Source organism: Apodemus sylvaticus, chromosome 16, assembly GCF_947179515.1.
Source record: "Apodemus sylvaticus chromosome 16, mApoSyl1.1, whole genome shotgun sequence".
In the NCBI taxonomy this organism is placed as follows: Eukaryota; Metazoa; Chordata; class Mammalia; order Rodentia; family Muridae; genus Apodemus; species Apodemus sylvaticus.
The window spans coordinates 19,724,415-19,744,825 of NC_067487.1; the positions used below are offsets into that span (position 1 = coordinate 19,724,415).

General features: G+C 35.2%; 1 protein-coding gene across 5 annotated transcripts in view; it reads right to left on the bottom strand.

Moving 5' to 3' along the window:
• Positions 1-20,411, bottom strand: part of Cdh18 (cadherin 18) — a 283,071-nt gene that overhangs the window by 3,485 nt on the left and 259,175 nt on the right. For 3 of the 5 annotated variants that reach the window (XM_052159672.1, XM_052159677.1, XM_052159674.1), the window contains 2 exons: positions 18,778-18,895; positions 3,649-3,900 (listed from right to left, as the gene is read on the bottom strand). In XM_052159672.1, coding sequence (XP_052015632.1) covers positions 3,649-3,900; positions 18,778-18,895 — 370 coding nt within the window. Of the gene's footprint in view, positions 1-3,648; positions 3,901-18,777; positions 18,896-20,411 lie in introns of those variants that run through there. The other 2 variants (XM_052159676.1, XM_052159675.1) reach the window with 2 other exon arrangements.

Below are 20,411 nucleotides of genomic sequence, written 5' to 3' on the forward strand. Positions count from 1 at the left end.
TTTGTTTATTTATATTTCAAATGTTATCCCCTTTCCCAATTTCTGTAGGTACTGCATGCAGGTAGTTCACAGGTTTACAGCTGCAAAAACATCCATACACACTAAATTATGCTAAATAAGTAATTAAAAAATGTGTTCCACCACAAGATGGTACTGGATTCCCCAGAACTGGAGTCATAAATGGAAACAACAGGTAGTGCTTGGAATTGAACCCAGGTCTTTTGTAAGGAAAGCAACTACTATTACCTGCTGAGACAATTTTACAGCCACCCTGATTCAATATTTCTATCAACAAAAAAAAATCATGAAAATTTGTTCTGCTTCATTTATTAATTTACTGCCAAGGAAATGCAAATTTAGGTAAGTAGACTTCGTGCTGGCTTTTTGGATTATTTTTCCTATGAATTTTTTATCATCCCCATATTTGGACTGTTTGGAGGTTCATACATAACACTTGTGTGGATTGCATTTCTTTTTATTGTGTGCCAAACCACAACATCCTCTCTGTCAATGGATATCAACACAGATGTGTTTATCACTAAATGTCTGTTGATTCTTTTATATGCCAAAATATCTCGGTATTAAATGTAGTAGCAATGAAGTGGCAATCAAAGCGATTATTTTGATTAGCTCCACGAATACTATTGGCAACCCCTGGTCATGGCAGCTCTCACGGAAAAGTTTCCAACTCAGATAGTGAGAATCTCTTGGGATTATTTAACTGAGAACAGATTGGCAGTAACTTATCAGACTTCTATTCTTTCTCACATACTTCTTTCCCTGCCCCTGACTTCTCCCTCCCCCTCTTTAGCATTTTCAGTACATTAATTTTACTCAGATCACCTAATCGATCCCAATCTGATTGATTACTATTTATTAATTACTAATATTTTAGATTGTATAACTATTCATTACTATGTATTAATATTCAAGATTGCTGAACAGTATCAGAATGGTCATGTCAAAGCCATGTGCTCTTATGTGATCTTGGCGACACTAATAGTGACAGAATTTATCGTCAGCTCCTGAACTAGTCACTGTGAGAAACTGCAGGCTAGGAAGAACGATATTGGTGTCCTTGGACAATAAATGAATGAGGTTGAAAAAAATCAATGCGAGGCTCCTCAGTAGGAGTGGGGATCTACTAATTTAAGTACTGAACTCTAGTTCTGTCACAAGATACAACTCCAAATTCATTACATAAAATTTATCTTTTAAAACTTCACCCAGTGTGTTTGTGTGTGTGTGTGTGCGCGCATGTGTGTGGCATATGTGGGTGGGAGACAGAGAAAGAGGATATAGAGTTGCACAGAAGGTGGAGAGCATCTGAGATAAACTTAGGAATAGAAAAGAATATGATCAACCTATATTACATAAAAAAGTAATATCATTGACTTAAAATAATCAAGATTTCTAAATCTGCTTGCAACAAAGTGACATGACTCATTATGTGAATGTGCGTCGTTTAAACTTGGGCTCTGTGGATATCCAACACAATTGTCTGGTGAAGGTCTATATGTAAGTAAAATATAAGTAGATGATAAGTCGAGATTATTTAAAACCTCATAGAAATAAGCATTATGAAATACAAGGGTTGTCATTAATATCCTTTTAGTTGGTATTTTATTTTTCTGTTTAGGCATACAGAGAAGAGCATCTGAAGGAAATCCTTAAGCTTGCAGTTTATTATTGATAAAAAGTGAAACTAGATTTACATAGCTGCATATTATGTTTGTAATTATAAATAGCATCATTTCCCATATCAGCATCTTAATTTCACAATTTTATTAGCTTTAAAGGTTGAATATTAGCATTTCAGGTTATAGAATTTCACTGTATTTTAATCTTCCTGGAAAATTCAGTGTAATTAGAAATTATTTTAAATTACAGACTTAACTGTGAAATTGTGTCTTGTGACCTGTATTTTCTGAATAGTAACAATTCAGTAAAAGATACAAATTAAAACTGCTAATTATTTAAATGAAGACATAAATAATAATTCTATATTTTCCAAAATATGTGAAAACATTTTATTTAATTAGCTTTATTTCATTCTTCTTATATATGATGCAATATTTTCAAATGTACAAGTTATCCTAGACACTAAAATATGTTAATGGGTGTTTAAAATATTGTTTTGTTAAATGAAAAATGATATAAAATAATAAAAGTGTGAAAACATATAAATTACTTCAAAATTACCTGGATATCAAAACCTTTCAACCACTATAAAGATATTTGTCTTAAGATATGGGCAGAGTTATATGATAATAACAATGAAAGTAAAAAGAACATGTCTCCCCCAGATAAGCTTTTGTTTCAAAAGAAAAAAAGTGTTTTATTAACTACCACACTGTTATAATACACTTTAAATGTACAATAAAGTAACCTTTGAATCTGTGGTGGCCTTAAAGATAATAAATGAACAGAATCCAACTTCCTGAAATAGATGAACTGCTATAGTTATAGGTACTTATAAGAAAATTGTAGAGCTCTTACAAGACCAGCAATGTAATTTATTTTGTACATTTTTATTTAACAACCCAGTTTTGGAAGATATCAAGATTGCACATTGGTTTCTCTGTCATGCTCTGGAATACTAGATGGTCATAGCTTTAGTGACTGCCACTATTTTGTTGGGTTTTGGTTAGATGCTTTTGTTTTGCTTGTGTGTGTGTGTGTGTGTGTGTGTGTGTGTGTAGTATGTGTGTGTGTGTGTGATTTTTTATTTTTTTAAAGACAAATATATTTTTGATGCCTAAATAAATTAGCAAGTGTTCCATGAGTGTACACTGGAGCACAGTTTCACAGATCTGACCTTCTCTGCTTTCTTCTATTCTGCGTATTACTATAAGAGTATAAATGAAAAATCTTAATGCAGTGATGAACCAGGTCTCGGAATAATGCACTAAAACACCAGACGTCCTGTGGCTGAATGTCACCAAGAAATGCTTACCAAGTTATTTAACTTCTAAGTTGCTCCTGGCATGATCTCTAGATCTGTTGTATAACTCATTTGTTTCTTTTGTTTGGCACCATTTTGTTTTTGATTTTTATACACTGTATGTTACTCATTTTTCTTTTCTTCCCTCCCTCCCTTCCCCCTTCCCTCCCTCCTTCCTTCTTTCCTTCTTTCCTTCTTTCCTTCTTTCCTTCCTTCCCTTCCCTTCTCTTTCCTTCCGTTCCCTTCAGTTCCTTCCCTTTTTCTGGACTTCTTGACTGTTCTATGCCTTTATCATCCTTTATTATTATTTTTTTAACAATCACAATAAAACTGCAGGACTGTTGTTGTCTTTCTGCTCATGTTCTCTTGCTATTTCACTTGTATGAAGTGTTTCTCTATTGCTAAGCTCGCAAATATTCAAGCAATGCTCTACAAGATAGAGCATTCCATGTTACAACCTAAACTCACACATGCATTTAAGCATCAAAAGTTATGTGACTTTAACACAACTTATCATGATGTTTTTTCTGTAACCCATCTCCAAGTATGCTGATATATGACATATCAAAGTATTTATAGCTTCAGCATTGTGAACGTTCATTGCCAGAATATCTGTGCTGCCATGTTACTTATCAATATATGTATTTCTTACTCTTCAATACTTTCATAGACTTGTTATACTTATCACAATTGAGGTCGCTCACCAAGAAGAATGACAACACAGAGAAGAATAGCGATTAGGGCTCCTGTGCTCAAACCAGCGGAGGACAGGAAGGCTTCTGCATGGCAGGTCCGCACGCGCCCATCTCTCTCGCATGCACAAACCCTGATGGTGAGGGTACTGCTGCTGCTGAGAGAGGGGATTCCACCATCAGAGATCATAATGGGCAGATAATACACATCCTGCATAGTTCGACTAAATCTCCTCCGCCTTGTCAGAATGCTGGCTGTGTTATCTATGACAGACATAAGCAAAACAAAATATACTTAGTCAATCTGCCATTGAAGATTCGCATTTCCTTTCATGGACACAATAGATAGACATAAACTGTTTAGCTTATAAAATGGACCATACAACACGAAGGGGCAATTATTAAAAGAATAGCAAACACTCAGGGAGATATTTGAAGAGTTAATAGATAGAACTTCAGGAAGAGGAGTAGAGTGGAATAAAGGAGCAGAAGCTAGAACAGTAAATATTTTGGACAGACACAGTAGCTGGAAGAGTTGAAGTACACAAGGCATGAAGCCAGCAGAGAGCCACGGGAACGTCTGAAGCAGGAAGACTCTAATGGGGAGAGATTGGGGAGGCATGTCTATTCTTCTAGTAAACGTCTAGGATCACTTTCTTTCCTTTAATCTTGAATGCACAACACAACTAGACAGTAAGACTCTTATTGAACATTGTTTAGAGAGAACAGAGAAACCCAGCTGAAATTAAGCTGCCAGCCTCTTTCCCAATGACCACCATAACAGTAAGACTCTTACTGAACATTGTTTAGAGAGAACACAGAGAAACCCAGCTGAAATTAAGCTGCCAGCCTCTTTCCCAATGACCACCATAAGTCACGCAAGGTGCTGTGTAGGCTGTAAGGAAAACGTCAGTGATCGTACCAACTTGGAGACCCTGATATATCACTGAACCACCAGAATTACATTAAATGTGATTATCAGCAAAAGAAATCAAAACTATTTTATGGTACTTTGAATTTTCAGGAGAACTTTTTTTGAAATGGTGACATAAAGCTGTTTCACTTTTTTTTTCAGCTAAATTTCTGACTTTTTAAAAGAAAAGATAATTTAAGAAACAATAGCCTTTCACCTACAAAGGCTTAGCATAGCGTAATAAGCCCTGACAGGTGATATACTGTACTTCACTTGAACCACAAAAAAAAAAAAAAAAAATACTTAGTGGAACACTCTCTGAACTTGAATAAGAAACTCTGAACTTTAGGCAAGAACATCAAAGTTGAAAATATATAAATTCTCAAGTAAAATACAGATATTAAATGATATATGTATATATATGAATATATATTGATAAATGGATAGATATATGAGTAGAAAAATATTGATGTAGAAAATATAGAGCTATCAAGTAAGCTAAAATGATTATAGAAGTATATATATATATATATATATATATATATACGTATATATATGTATATATTGCACATAGTAAATCTACTGTATTAAAAGTGGCATTTTAATCCAATAGTGTGAGTGTCAAGTAACTCACATAACAAGATGATAAAGTTAATATATATACATATATATGACAAAGAATTTTAAAATAACAAGGAGGAATACATATCCAGTACAGATTTAGATGAGCAAAATGTCTCTAACTAAATCCAGACACTGCTAAATTTCTTTCAGAATATATTAAGGCAATTGTGTTTGCAGCAGATAAACTACCATTCATTGAAGAACTATCAACAAACCTGTTTTTCTTCTTTAAAAAAAACTCTTTATCCATTATACAAACAAATTTCTTATTCAGAAATGAATATGCAAGCCTATTGTCTGAGTAAGTTGGACGCCCAAGCATTGGTACAATATTTTATGTGGAGATGTTGTAATAATATTGTGATGCCTTAGAAGCAGTGAAACCCAAAGCCTTTCCAAAGAAATAATATCTACTGGAATAGTTCCTTTATGGAGCTTTGGGGTGCAAGGAATATTTTGTGATTGATAATTTTGTGTTATTTTTTAATGAATATATTTATAGTAAAATGTATGGTGGGATGGATGTCTGCCTTTCAGCTTCTGGTTCAGTAATGTTAGAAGGCTATAAAATAGATGTAGTCCAGTAGAAAATACTATTGGCCATAGAGTTTGGATATAATTTCTTGAATTAATTTTATGAATGTCATCTTTCCATATTTTTATAAAACCCCACATGATTGATTCTAATATCTGACCTTCTAGTAAACTAAATGGAATTAAAGTTGAAATAAGACATTCTTTAAATACATTTTCAATGGGTAATAAGATTCATTTTAAAATCCAACATACCTTAGAAAGTACTAAATAATTCTTGAATAGAAAAGAAATATATGCCGGGCAGTGGTGGTGCATGCCTTTAATCCCAGCACTTGGGAGGCAGAGGCAGAGGCAGGCAGATTTCTGAGTTCTAGGCCAGCCTGGTCTACAGAGTGAGTTCCAGGACAGCCAAGGCTATACAGAGAAACCCTGTCTCGGAAAAAAAAAAACAAAACAAAAAAACAAAAAAGAAAAAAGAAAAGAAAAAGAAAAGGAATATATACATATTGCTAGTCATTTCATATTTTTTAATAATGAAGTCTTAAAGATAAATATTGTGTGACCCATAGAATAATAGATGATAGAAACAATCTTTCCAAACTCAGCACAGCAGTAGAAACATTTGATGTTCTCTGTTGTATATCTCTAATTAGAGCAAATGTTTAAATTTTGTTTATTATTTATCTGCTGACAGGTGAATGCATCCCCATCCAAATACATTAATAGGTAGGATTTTATATTCTCAGTATTCCTTGGTCCTTAAGCAGCTGTAAGAATCATTCATAAATCAATGATGACAGCCCAGACATGACACTGGTTTATCTGGGTTTCTTGTAAATCTTTGCTTCCATAATATCTTTTGATATAAACTGTACTCATCAGTAACTTACCTTCCGTTAGTTTCTTATTACATTGTCATGTATTACAAAATTAATTGAACTAACCAAATGCAATCCTTCCACAGCACAATCTACTGGGATTTTTGGAAACAAGTCATTCTCTTTGTCTCTTGCCTTCTCCCTCACAAAACCCAAGAATGACTCCAATTTTAATGCTCCAGCTTTGGACTCTCTCAGTTCATTTAAGTTTGCAAACATCCTGTGGCCCCACTTGTCTGTCTGCCAAAACTCCAGCCTACCATCCAGCAGATCAGTGGGTTCTCATTTGCACCCTGTAAGGGCATCCTTGGACCATCTGCCACTCTTCCCCTTCATAGTCCTTTAAATTCCAAATAAGCACAACAATCTAATGATTCTTCTTTTAGATTAATAATAACTTTGCAAAATTATGTGCTCGTTACTATACTTAACACATGTTTTATAGACAAAGCTTTCAAATGGGACCAGAAATGTATCAACATTTATTTGTACCAAATATAGCGAAGTAGCATTTCTGAGGTTTTTTTTCCCTGCTTGTCACTGTCATTAAGAAAACATCTCTCACTCTTATTGGGAAGAAATCTCTTCTTACAGTGCAATTAAAGATTTTATCAACATAAAATGACAGTCAAAAATCTTTAGCCCATTTGACCATTAATTATACAGAAAGGGTTATATGCCTATATAACAATGCACACAAGACAGTAAGAAGAAAATTTAAATACACATGAACCAAAAATGAATTTCATGTTATCAGAAAATCTTCTCATGAATAGTGTGAGTGTTAATTTAAGAGAGGGATAAAATAAGAGAACACTAGCCAGACAGGTGATTCAGGTCAGTTTATAAGAGCACTTGAGAAACAGAAAGAAGAATATCTACTCTCAAACACCATAAACATGTTCATAGTCAGCTCACGGTCTCCATGATTTATATTAACAGGCATGTCTAAGAAGAAGAATAGGAAAATGAAAAGGCAGTGATGAATAAGGAAGCAGTTGGGTTCTAAAACGTAAAACACAAAATCTAAATACCAAATGATTCATAAATGATTCACAGTGATACAATCTTAGTATAGGGGCAGAAGTAACTCTGTTAAAATTTTGGAATATGAAATCTATGTACGTTTACATATTAACCATATATCTGCAAAGAGCTATTACTTTTTTCTCTGCCAGAGCCTGACCAATACAGATGCTGACGCAAGCAGCCATACATTGGACTGAGCACTGGGACCCCAATGGAGGAGTTAGCACAAGGAGTGAAGGAGCAGAAGAGGTTTGCAACCTGTAGGAAGAACAGCAATATCAACCAACAAGACCCCCCCCACCCCCAGAGCTCCTAGGGACTAAACCACCAACCAAAGGGTACACATGGTGGGGGGGGGGCACCCATGGCTCCAGCTGGATATGTAGCAGAGGATGGCTTTGTTGTACATCAACTGGAAGGGAAGCCTTCGGTCCTGTGGAAGCCAGAAGACACAGCTTAGGGGAATGCTAGGGCTCTGAGGCAGGAGTGGATGGGCTGATCCTGCGAATCACCCTCATAGAAGCAGTGGGAGGGGGAAGGAAATAGGTTTAAATCGCTGAGGCAGGGCAGAAGAAAATACATCTTCAGCCCCTGGAGAAAGACTTTAGTCATTTATGGTGAACACATATTTCTATTCTTTACATTTGTTCAAATTGTCAACTCCCTGTTATGTACATGTTGGTCAGGTTGCTCCAGCCTGATTGTGATTCTTTACAAGGAATATAACGGGGTAAAAGCGGAGTGACTGTTGTTTTCTGAAGAAGAAAACGAAGACACATGTGTGGAATTGTTTTTAATGTGACTCTCTATGATTTTCTTTCATAGAGAATGAACCAACTTTCTTTTGTTCTCATTGTGAGTGAGAGAATAGAAGGTGAGAGACCATGGGTTAGTAAATCCATGATGGGAAAATGGATTTAAAACTACTGCACCAAAACAACGCCACATATCAACAACGCTTAAAACATTCCGAGAGAACAAACTGATATATATATATTTTTCTATTTATACTAAAAGATCTACAACTCCTTGCTACGGTAGAAATTCACACTTTCCTACTTCAGGGTCGGATGGCACGTGCAGTGTTTCACTTTGCAGAATTCACGCTCTGAAAATGTACAGCCAGGGAGCAGCACGGTTCTGTCAGGTGAAGCCAGACAAATGTCAGTAGCTGGTGACCCTGAGATTTGGCTGGTGGGGGAAAGGAGAGCCATGGCAGAATAAAAACACATCCCAGCTTCTCCTTGACAGGAGTTAAGTGACTCGGCGGGGCACTGTGGCCGCCACATCCATTAGAGGATGTCGGCTGCTTGGTTTGTAACTTAGGGGCGATTATGTGTGCACTATTTTGTTTAGGAATGGGAGAAATCACTAAATGTTTTCTTGAAACCCTGTGGATACAAACAGAATTTTAAATGTTTACGCTCGATGGCGAAATTAAGCACATTACAACACCAGCTGCGAGTTCTTATTTGAAGGCCAAAAATAAAACTATGGGGATATTGACTGCTCTGCAGCTGACAATGCTAAAGAAATGTAAAAAATAAAAAAAAAAGGCACTAAAAAGCTCCCAAGGGCTTCTAATGTGTCTCAAACAAAATGACTATATTGCAATGCCAATGCTCTGTGAAATTTGAAAGAAAGAGCATCAGAAGATACAATAAAAGCTACGTAGTCAGGTCTGAATCATTCCATATGCAATTTCTCCTGAGCGTTGTCAGTTAATACAGTGCCAACTGTGTCCACACAAACCGTTATTATATTTCTCTTCTAAAATACAAGCAGTTCATTATGTATTTTTGGAAGGAAAGAATAGTGCCCCCAAAGCAATTTAAAACAATACAATGAAGGCATACATAAATTTTTAAAAATAGTAATACAAAAACTAAAAATAATAGAAATAGAACTTAATTCTTTAATGTGTTCTGAAGCCAGTGTAGTGATGTCTTGGTCACCAGCCTGTGGACACAGGACATGCTAGACCTTTACAAGAGGATGCTACTAAGAGGGATTTAGGTATTAGAGCTGTGCCCTTCTTTTCTGCGTTGCTTTTTATCAAGCATTGGGTAAGTACTTTTCCTCATCCAGCATGTCATGATGCTTTATCTCACCTCAGGGTTAAAGCACCTTGGCCCAAGACAGGAGCTTCTGAAACCATGACTGCAACTGAGTTTTTCTCCCCTCTCATTAGTTCCTTCAAGAGCTTTGTGACAGCAATAAAATGTTGATTCAGAAATAACAAGGTTGGGTAAATATGATTGGATAATGATTTTGAATGTATTTTATTGTTTTAAAATAATTTATATTCATTTTCATTTTTGAGGTCAAAGTATAATTACATCATTTATTCATTCCATTGCATTTATACTTATATTCCTACGCACTATGCATCAGCCCTCTTACCCTTGCTTCATTTCAAATTCATGGTTCCTTTTCCTTTAATTTGGGAAATATATATATATATGTAATGTGTGTGTGTATATGAATATTATATATATATATAATATCACACATATATCTATATTTTAATAATATCTATAAGCATCTACATCTAAATTCAAGAATATACCTGCTCTGTTTGTATAATGCTACTTAAATACGTATGTTCTTAGAGCTTACTGTTTGATACTAAAAATCAAATCAGTGTACTCTTCCATGGTGAGAGATTTATTTTTTAAGAATCTAATTATATATATATATATATATATATATATATATATATATATATATATATATAATAAAGGCCCATCTTATTTGAAACAGTGTATACTACAAGCAGTAGTAAATTGGCTGGGAAACATACGTGTTCTAAACCAAACATTTTTATTACAGTACTTACCTACAGTAATAAAAGTGAAAATGCAGTGAAAACAATAGGAATTTACAAAATGAATCATGGAATATCTATGCACATATACACAAAGTGAAATGTTATTCAAATTTTAAAGAGGCAATGCATTTTAGTATCCTACAAACTGTGTAGATATCACTGTGCAAAATTATAGATAATATATTTCATTGCTAAAATCTGTAGGATTTACAAATGCACTTTACATTTAGAATTTAGCCTAGGATTTAGTCTGTCAAATCTGCTTTCAGTAAATAAAGCCAGCTCTCTAACGTCACAGCAGGACGTCCCTGAAGCAGATCAGATCCACAATGGCTTTACATTAGAATAGTAAATTCTTCTGACATGTTAGCAAAGTCACGAACAAAGCTATCCATAAAAACAGAGCTCTGACCTAATCCATTGATGATGTGTTGCCTGATATTTTGGCTACAGCTCATTTACTAGAGCTGCCAAACTATGAAGATAAACTTATTCGATGGATAGATAATTTTAGTGTTAAAGTTTTACCAGTTAGAAGGGCAAGTTCTCGAAGGAAAACCTGGATAACAATCAACAAACTTTTCGCCTGTTTCTTGCCATAGTTTTACACTTACTTTCTTTAAGATGCTTTTGAATTACTTTTCGGATTAGTTTCTGTATTTATTTTCACATGTGTATATGTTTTGTACCTTGGGCATAACTATGTGCAAAGATATCAGAAGAATGCATCATATGCCATGACCAAGTTTATAGTATACATGGTATATGATGTATGATATATGATATATATATATTTCAAATAATATTCATTTTTATTATCTCAATATATGTGATACATATTTATTTATTGAACTAGGGAAAACAACTTTTCAGATGAATATTGTGAGTTTCTGTTTAGAGTAGCTCAAAGTTTCCTAAGGATAACAAATTGATTATGTCTGTCCAAGTGATGAATGGCAGATTCATTTAGCTATGTCTAAGAATATACAAGTTTATCATATTTATGAATTATATTTCAAGAAGTAAAATGTGACATTTTAGGCCATGTAACATTTCGCCTGATAGGTTTTTCTAAGCACTTCATACACTGATTCATCTGTCACCTGTGTAAACCTCCTTGCTCAAAACTGTTCTCTGTCACTCTATCTGGCCAAATCCCACTCCTAACACTTACAAGAGCAATGTTAATGCTCTCTCTGCAGGCAGTTTGCTGGCTTGCATTGCAAATCATGTCTCATGGGATTCTTGTTTCTTGAACCACACAACAAGGGCCTCTGGAAGCAGGAGTGGCAGGCGATTTAGTGCCGTGAATTTCAGACGACTTATACTGCTGCCTGACACGCTGCAGACTACATGCCACTTCAAAGATTAAGTAGCAAGAGCAAAAGAGTGTTAACCTAAGAGCTGACAACAGATTTTCTCTTAGACAAAAAAATTTTTTTTTTCCCCAAGCTGGGAAGGGAGGAGAGTTGCTGACTAGTGTTGCAGTGAGAATTCAAGCAGCAGTGTCTGCTAAAGAGCAGTGTGAAATCTCAGAGAGAAGAGGATATGTCTGTATACGCTGCCTTACTTTTAAAGACGAGGCGGTTGGGGCTTTGAATCTTTCATTATTGCATACTCACTAAAAAAATTCCTAAGAATATTTATTATTTAACAGAGTTTCTATTTTTTACTATATTATTCTTTACTTACAGGTGATTATATTCTGTGCTCAATCCATTGTTTCTGTGAGTAGAATAATTACATATTGAGTAGTAATTACTTTGTTTTTAAATAGATGACATCTTAATTATTTTATCTGAAGTTGATGACACAATATACATTAACATAACAGAATTTGAGGAGAGCTCATAAAAATGGGTATATATGGCCTCTCACCATTAGTAAGAGAGTGACATCATAGGTAGGACATTTTTTAAGATTTTTATTTATTTATTTTATGTATATGAGTAGACTGTAGCTGTCTTCAGACACACTATAAGAGGGAATCAGATCTCGTTACAGATGGTTGTGAGCCAACATGTCGTTTACTGGAAATTGAACTCGGACCTCTGGAAGAGCAGTCCATGATCATAGCTGCTGAACTATCTCTCTAGCCCTGATAGGAAGGATTGTTGTTTTTTGTTTTGGCTTTTATTTTATGAGTCTTACCTCTAAAGCCACTATGGATTATTTGCTAAAGACTATTTTAACCACATCAACTTTTTTTTAAAGATGTATTTATTTATTTTATATGAATGCACTGTCACTGTCTACAGACACACCTGAAGAGGACATCAGATCTCATTACAGATGGTTGTAAGCCACCATGTGTGTGCTGGGAATTGAACTCAGGACCTCCAGAAGAACACTCAGTGCTCTTAACCGCTGAGCAATCTCTCCAGCCCCACTCTTTTTTTAACAATTAAATTTATTATCTGTAAATTTGTAAACTCTTTCTGTAAAGTTGGAGGATTTCTCAGCTTATAAAGGTATTATTTCTAAAGTGTTACTTCTTTTATATTTTGAATATATAAATGTGTGTGTGTGTGTGTGTGTGTGTGTGTGTGTGTGTTAAATACAGTATGACTTGTTCAATCTGTTTAATTTATATCCTTTCTCCAGGGATGACCATTTGGTCTTGGATAACCAGCTGAGATGCTATTCCCTAGGGGAAGATTATTTTCCCCACTCTCAGTGTTATTTAGTTGCCTGTGGTTCACTATGTAGCGCTGAGCCCTCCTGACTTTTCTCTGTCCTCATTTGTCCATCTATCTTAGTTTCATTCTTTATGATATTTGTTCCTTTTTATTTCTAATAGAATATACTCTGTAGGATGTACTTTCAACTTTAGTATTTCAACTTACTTGACCCACTAGTACGTGGCTTACTTTTCTCTTACTATAATAAAATATCAAAACCAACAGCAACTTAGGGAAGAAAGGATTTCTTTTAGCTTGCACATGTAGAAGCATAGAGTTCATCATTGATAGGAAGTGTAAACACGGACGCAGTAGCCGTGCTTCCATGGCTGCCGAACCACTCAAGAGCAGATCAACAGAGCCTGAAGCAGGCAGATCTTTATGCTCGCACATCCACCGCTAGTGAGATGCTGCCTCCCACATGTTCTCCAAGCTGCCGAAAAGCATTACAGTTGAGGTCTATGTTTACAAATACATGAGCCTATGTAGGAACATTTCCCATTCAAACTATGAAACCTATCATATCCTGTTCCACTGTACTTAAAGAGAAAGATTAGATTTTCAACACTTTTCCTAGTATAATTTGAAACCCTACAATTGATACAACACCTGAATATCTTCTTGGAAACTTCCATGAAGGTTTGGATACATCCAAAAGGCATTTTTATTTAACCATCCCATATTTTCAAGGAAACTATCTGAGATGGATTGAGATTGGTATGAGGTTGTGAACTACTATTGCAGTCATCTCCAGAACTTTCAGGAATCTACTCCCCTCAAGAGAGCTAGTCTTTTAGTAGAGTCTGTCTGTGTTTACCTTACATTACAGAATGCCTATTGAGCACATTGTATGGTGAAGAGCAGAGAATTTTAGCAGGATTATAAAAGTGGCAATAGCATCTGAGCCTTAGAAGCAGAGAATGTATGTAATTAATTAATGAATGTAACACAGATGACAAACTGATGTAAACTAAAGGTTCTAGAATGAATCCCAAACTTACAGAATATTCTACTGTGGCTGCTCAGAGTACTAGAACTTTAGTAGTTGTGAAGAAGGTGTAATGTTTTAGGTCCTAAGTCAAATACTTAAGGTTATATTTTAGCACTGTAAAAAAAAAAAAGAACCATTTATTGCTCACCTCTGTGTGTGAATTAACATGACTCTGATGATGAGGTAAGTCCTTTTGAATATGTGTTGCTTTCACCAAGACAAAAAAAAAAAAAAAAAAAAGAAAGAAAGAAAGCTAAGCATATATGAAAGCCTCTGAGGTTTTTTGCCCCAAATATCTAACAGTTCTGTAATACCACAATGTATGTTCACACTGATGTATTAGTAGATATTCATAATCATTTGTGTTCTGTTATTCTAAAATTTTCATGAAACTGTTACAATATTGGAACATGAAATTTGGGATAACCTAAAGCTGTGTTCCTAGGAGATGGCTGTTTTTATTTGGTTCAGTAATGAACTGTTTCTTATTCCCATTGATGTGAGTTTTATAGCACTCTGTGGACCATCCTAATTTTCAGATGTTTTTGAGATTTGCATGTTGCTGCAAATTTGTGATAAGTTTCTCAGTCAATTACAATTATATTCTAAATATCGAAGACTTTAATATATTAAGAGCATACTATAGCCATCATTATGAAGACAGATAATCATTGAGCAATATCTTCTTTTCCAAGCTGAGTTAATATCCAGTCTATTTAATAAAATTATACACAAATTTATTTGAGCTTTTTAAATAAAGCAACATAGAGAGTATCAGAAATGTGTGCTTAAGCCAAACTTTAGTCCACTGATTACAAAAGGGAACCTTGAAAATGGGAAGCAAGTTTCTGTTTAGTGGGACAAGAACCATTGCAGCAAGAAAATTTGGAAGATTAAGATTCCAGAGAAGAAGAAATCTGAACAGTTGACAGATAACAAGTAGTGGTGTATTTGTTCTATCTCCTGTGGCTTTTCTTAGGAGCCTCTGAGGTATCCAGATTACACACCAGAGACAGAACAAACATGAGAGCTCTTGAAAGATGACAGGGATGGTATTCAACCTGGAAATGAAAGATCTCAGATGGGTCTGACTGATTTTCTCTGAAGAGATCTTGCTAAAGTGGAAGGATCAATTGGAAATTACTTTTGGGCATCTAGCTGAGAGTTGAAGCCCTACACTAACAACCCCTGAAGATAAGAGAATAGCAAAGAACAGCTCACAATGTCTGTCCACGTAACAAACAATGATTCTAGGAGCACAGACATGGCACAAGTTAACAGTCAGTAAAATTCTCCAGACTTTTAAGAAACCGAGAAAACAGATACCAATAGGATTTTTCTCAGTTTGCTTTCTGACTGGATTCATGTAAAGATCTTTGGATGGTTTGGGGTGGGGGGGAGAAGCCGTGAATATTGTATATGGAATGTGGTATTATGGAAGCATCTCTAAGTGCTGAAGTTTGGATGTTTCAGTACCTTCCACAGTGAAGACTGGGAATTTAATCAGCTATATATTACTTTTGAAAGATAGGGTCCTAATCAGAAGTGAATAGATCTGTTGACCTTGAATGGATTTATGCCACACTGCAAGGGTCCCTATGATTAGATTAGGCTGATATCAACAATAGAACTCTTAATATGGACATGTCCAAATAAATACATAAAAAAAAATGTCAAGATTCACCAGTGTCTTGGATGTCTATTATAAAAAAATGGCCACCAACCAAAGCAGTAAGTGTTTGGAACACATTTTCTCCGACAGACCTCCTGCCTCCCTACCAGATCATTAGCTCCATGCTGGTGTTTTCTTTCAGAATATTCCCAGCATATGTCACTGTGAGTAATGAATGCTAAGCCAGCCCAGATAACTTTTAGTAATGAAATGAAGCATTCATGACAAATTTTACTTCTTCAACTTCTTGATAAATTAGTAGATTCCAAATTAATGAGGAAATAAATTGAGTTATAATACATGCAAAGAAAACATGAGCACTGTATTAAATCATGTTATTCAGGATGGAGTTCATAGAAATGGAGGAATCTTACTATGACACAGACAAAAGTAGATCCTTTTATCCAGTATAAGGAGCCTAGTTACTTCTTATTAACTAATCTAAAACCCCAGAGTTACTATAGTACCTGTCTCAGATGATTTCACACCACACACACACACACACACACACACACAACTTTCTATTAAAGAGTCACAAGTGACTTATAGGCTCTTAAAGGATTTGGTTAAATGGTAAACCAACTACTGTAGAGGGGTCTGTCTTCATGCTTTTATAACATGTTAACATGCCATCATGTATGAATGCTCAAAGAAGGCTTCAGTCAGTGCTTCTGAATGAGGACAAAAATATGTTTTACATATGTTCCACTAAGCCATATAAATTCTGATTAATATCACTTCTCCCTGGCATTACAGGATGAATAGGGACAACGTGTAAGAGATTGGGTGCATGAAGACCACATAGTGTAAAGACTGTCTTCTGAGACATATATCTTGGCAGGAGGTAGTATTTAAAGAGTATAGTCCTGGTCTAACTGATATAAAAATATTATATTATCCCTCAATCTTAAGGTTTTACCCAGTTATTATAAATAAATATGTTTTTCTTTCCCACAGTCCATTTTCTATGAAAAAGTTTTAAAGCATTCATTCATAAATCTTACTACACTACTTGTTTTAAGTTGTTGATTTCTGTATCTTCCTTTTAAGATAAGAAATGGAATCCTAGTTCCCAAAGTCTCTGAAAATGAGGTCACTTCAATTTATCTTTCATGGCTGTTTTTAAGATAATTTGCACGTTTCATAGATTCGGCCATCATAGGGTTCTTACCCATGGCATTGTCTCATTATGCTTCAGTTGTACCCTTAGGCAGGGAAGACTCGCTCAACTTCCTGTCTAAATCATTTAACCATTGCTCTCTTGTGACACTCAACTTTCATAATCTTTAAGTTAAACTATGCTGAAGACTGGATTCTCACTCCTAATGACAGGAGAAGTGTCAAATCTAAGCACATCAACCATTGTCTTTAATTCTTACAACCCTTTCAGTGATAGTAGTTGTACTGGCTGGTTTCGTGTCAATTTGACACAAGCTGGAATTATCACAGAGAAAGGAGCCTCCCTTGAGGAAATGCCTCCATGAGATCCAGCTGTAAGGGATTTTTTTCAATTAGTGATCACAGGTGGTAGGGTCCATTGTGTGTGGTGCCCTGGTAGTCCTGGGTTCTATAAGAAGGCAAGCTGAACATGCCAGGGAAAGCAATCCAGTAAGCAGCATCCCTCCATGGCTTCTGCATCAGCTCCTGCCTCTAAGTTCATCCCATCTGTGAGTTCCTGTCCTGACTTCCTTTGGTGATGACCAGCAATGTAGAAATGTAAGCTGAATAAACCCTTTCCTCCTCAAATTGTTTTTGCTCATGATGTTTTGTTCAGGAATGCAAACACTGGCTAAGACAGTAGTGGTGGGTATTAGAATGTGCAGGGAATGGATCCTGGATGCTCTTCTGAAAAAAAAAATAACCCCACACATTATAGAAACTGACATGAAACATTCCCAATTTATACTCTGAATATGTTAGATTATTTTCTATCTACAATAGAAAACTTATTAGACTTAGATGGCAAACTACATCTTCAGTGTGGAAATTAAAAGAAAATATTACTGCTGTTCTTTGATAACATCATTGCGCCAGTTTGTATACATATTTATTTTAATTAAATAAATACATATACACTTTACCGTGCTACTCATCCTATGTCTCAGTTCTGTCCAGAGTTAATTATGTGCTTCATGTTTGTTCCAAGTACGAAGAGAAAGTATTGCATGCTTGCTATAAGATTGATGTACTATTGTCAGTCACCAGGGCTCTGCCAAGTGGCAAATTATAGACCACAGCACATTCAAACAATGCACAAAAAGATTTTTAGGGAGCTAATTAGAAAATTACATCTACTAATTACGTTCATAGTCCCCACAAAGATCAAATAAGGGCCTTGTGGACAGGGAGGTATCAATGGACAAAAGCACATTAAACACGTAAATCACTTAAACAAAAGGACAGTATCCATTGTTACTGACTTTGCTGGATTCTGTTTCTCCATATAAAACAGAAGATTGAACAAAAAACACTTTAAAATCACCCAACATTTATGTGTACTTTGCATCCATCTTTTAGAAAATATGCACAATAAGAAGAGAAAATATAATTTGCACATCACTCCCTGATAGTTTTGCTAATGCATGATAATTTCAGACATGACGTCTGGCTTTCTGACCATCTCTGGGACACTTTTTTTTGTTCACTTTTTCTAATTCAAAACTGTTTTTGCCTTTTAGCTTCAGGGGTGATTATAAGCACATTTGTCAATTAAGATTGCTCTTAAAATTTACCCACAAGCACACTGCATGTGTATCCCTGGTTTTAAGGAATGCTTCTGAGTAAATTCAATCACTGTTATTTGTACACATAGCTCAATTTTAAGTACGTGATTTTTCAGATCATAGCACGTTAACATCACATTGAGTTTGAAGGCCAGTTTACAAGCTGTTCATGTGTGTAGAAGACTGAAACAAAACTAATCATGCCTGTACTCTCTCAGTCAAAACAGGAAACACATAGATCAAGAAGACATATTGGTTTTCACCTTCATTGTCCTTAAGTGTGAAATTTGGGTTCATGGGCAGGCGTTCATCAAGGAAAAAATTAAATCTTGGTCCATTGGCAAAGTCATCTTTATCAGTGGCAGTGATGGTGTGGATAACCTAAAGAGAAGACACACACTAACAGTAAGTTTAATTTGTTTATTCCCTTGATTTTAATTATACTGTCATTTTCGTTGCTGTAATTAACAGATTTTAAAGATCTATTTGGCAAGTCAAGTATTTAAAATTAAACACATCAAAGAACCAATTAACTTGCTTTTTCATCCAATTGATTTTAGAAAGAGACATTTAGTTTAATTTATAAATACCCATGCTTTATGACATCACAGTAAAAACATCTATTTTCTTTGTGACTCATGACACCTTGGGGCTCATTTTTACTGTGACTCACAATAGCATGGGGATAATCAGTCATAAAGTTTTGCTGGAATTTCTTTTTTAAAAACAGGATGCATTTTTGCATAAGTGTAACATTCCAGTGTCTGGGCAGTACAGTGTCCAGGTATTGCTGTATAGGTTGGTCTCTGTAAATTAATATAGAAACAATAGAGTCCCGCTTTTTAAATTCAAGAAGAGCAAAAAACAACATTGGAAGGCCCTAAATTTTATATGAGAGAAGATTGAGTTACATGAAATGTGAAATGCATTATCTCTCTAATAGCGGTGCATGCCACCAAAAAAAAAAATCTCAGTGATTTGCTGAGGCAAATTTGTCCTCTGTGGTGGCTCAGACACAGGAAGGAGTATCAGTTGATATTAACTGAACATGTCACATGTTCAGCAACAAGGTAAGGTAAACTACATGAAAAGAAAAAAGTCTGGTAGCAAAGGAGAGAATGCAAATTCTAATTACTTGGCCAATACTGCCTTAAAAATAAATACTCAACAAACAAATATATGGTGTCTCTTATTTAAAATATTAGTGTTGAAATTACACAGGTTGTTCACATATATTTATTCTATTGACAGAGTAGATCATGCAAAATGCAATAATAATACTTTTCAAATATCAATGTCTCACAAGAGAAACAACATAAAATACAAAAGTAATATGGTTTCTCCATTATCAAGATGTTTCACAAAAGAAATAACACATTAAAAGTATAACACAGTGAAAACTCAAATCCCTCTCTATGTACTGAGACCATTGGCTGACAAATGAGATAACTTAGGAAAACAGGGAAGAAAGGACAAACCAATAAATATAGCATGCTTTTAAGTCCTGAGAGAGTATATAATAGTGTTGAAGTGCAGATGCCTTCTGCACATACTTAAGCCCTCAATTCATATCTCTGCCATCAATCATCAACCTGTGCAGTCAGTGGTTGTTTCCCATTCCTGATTCGTAGAGGAAGCAATCTCTATCTTGCCTTCCTAATTTATTTCACTCTGAAGTGTTTACTTTCGAGATGAAAGTTCATACCATTGTTTTTCCTTTCCATTCTAAGTACAACTACTTCTCCAAATAGATCTCTTCTTCCCTTGTGACTTTTGACACCAAGTAGACAAATGTGCTGATGGAGAATCAAAGCAATCTCACCATTTTTCTCAAATGTGCAAAAAGCTTCAAATAGAGTTCAAAATGGTATGTCAACTGAGTAATAATAATACATTT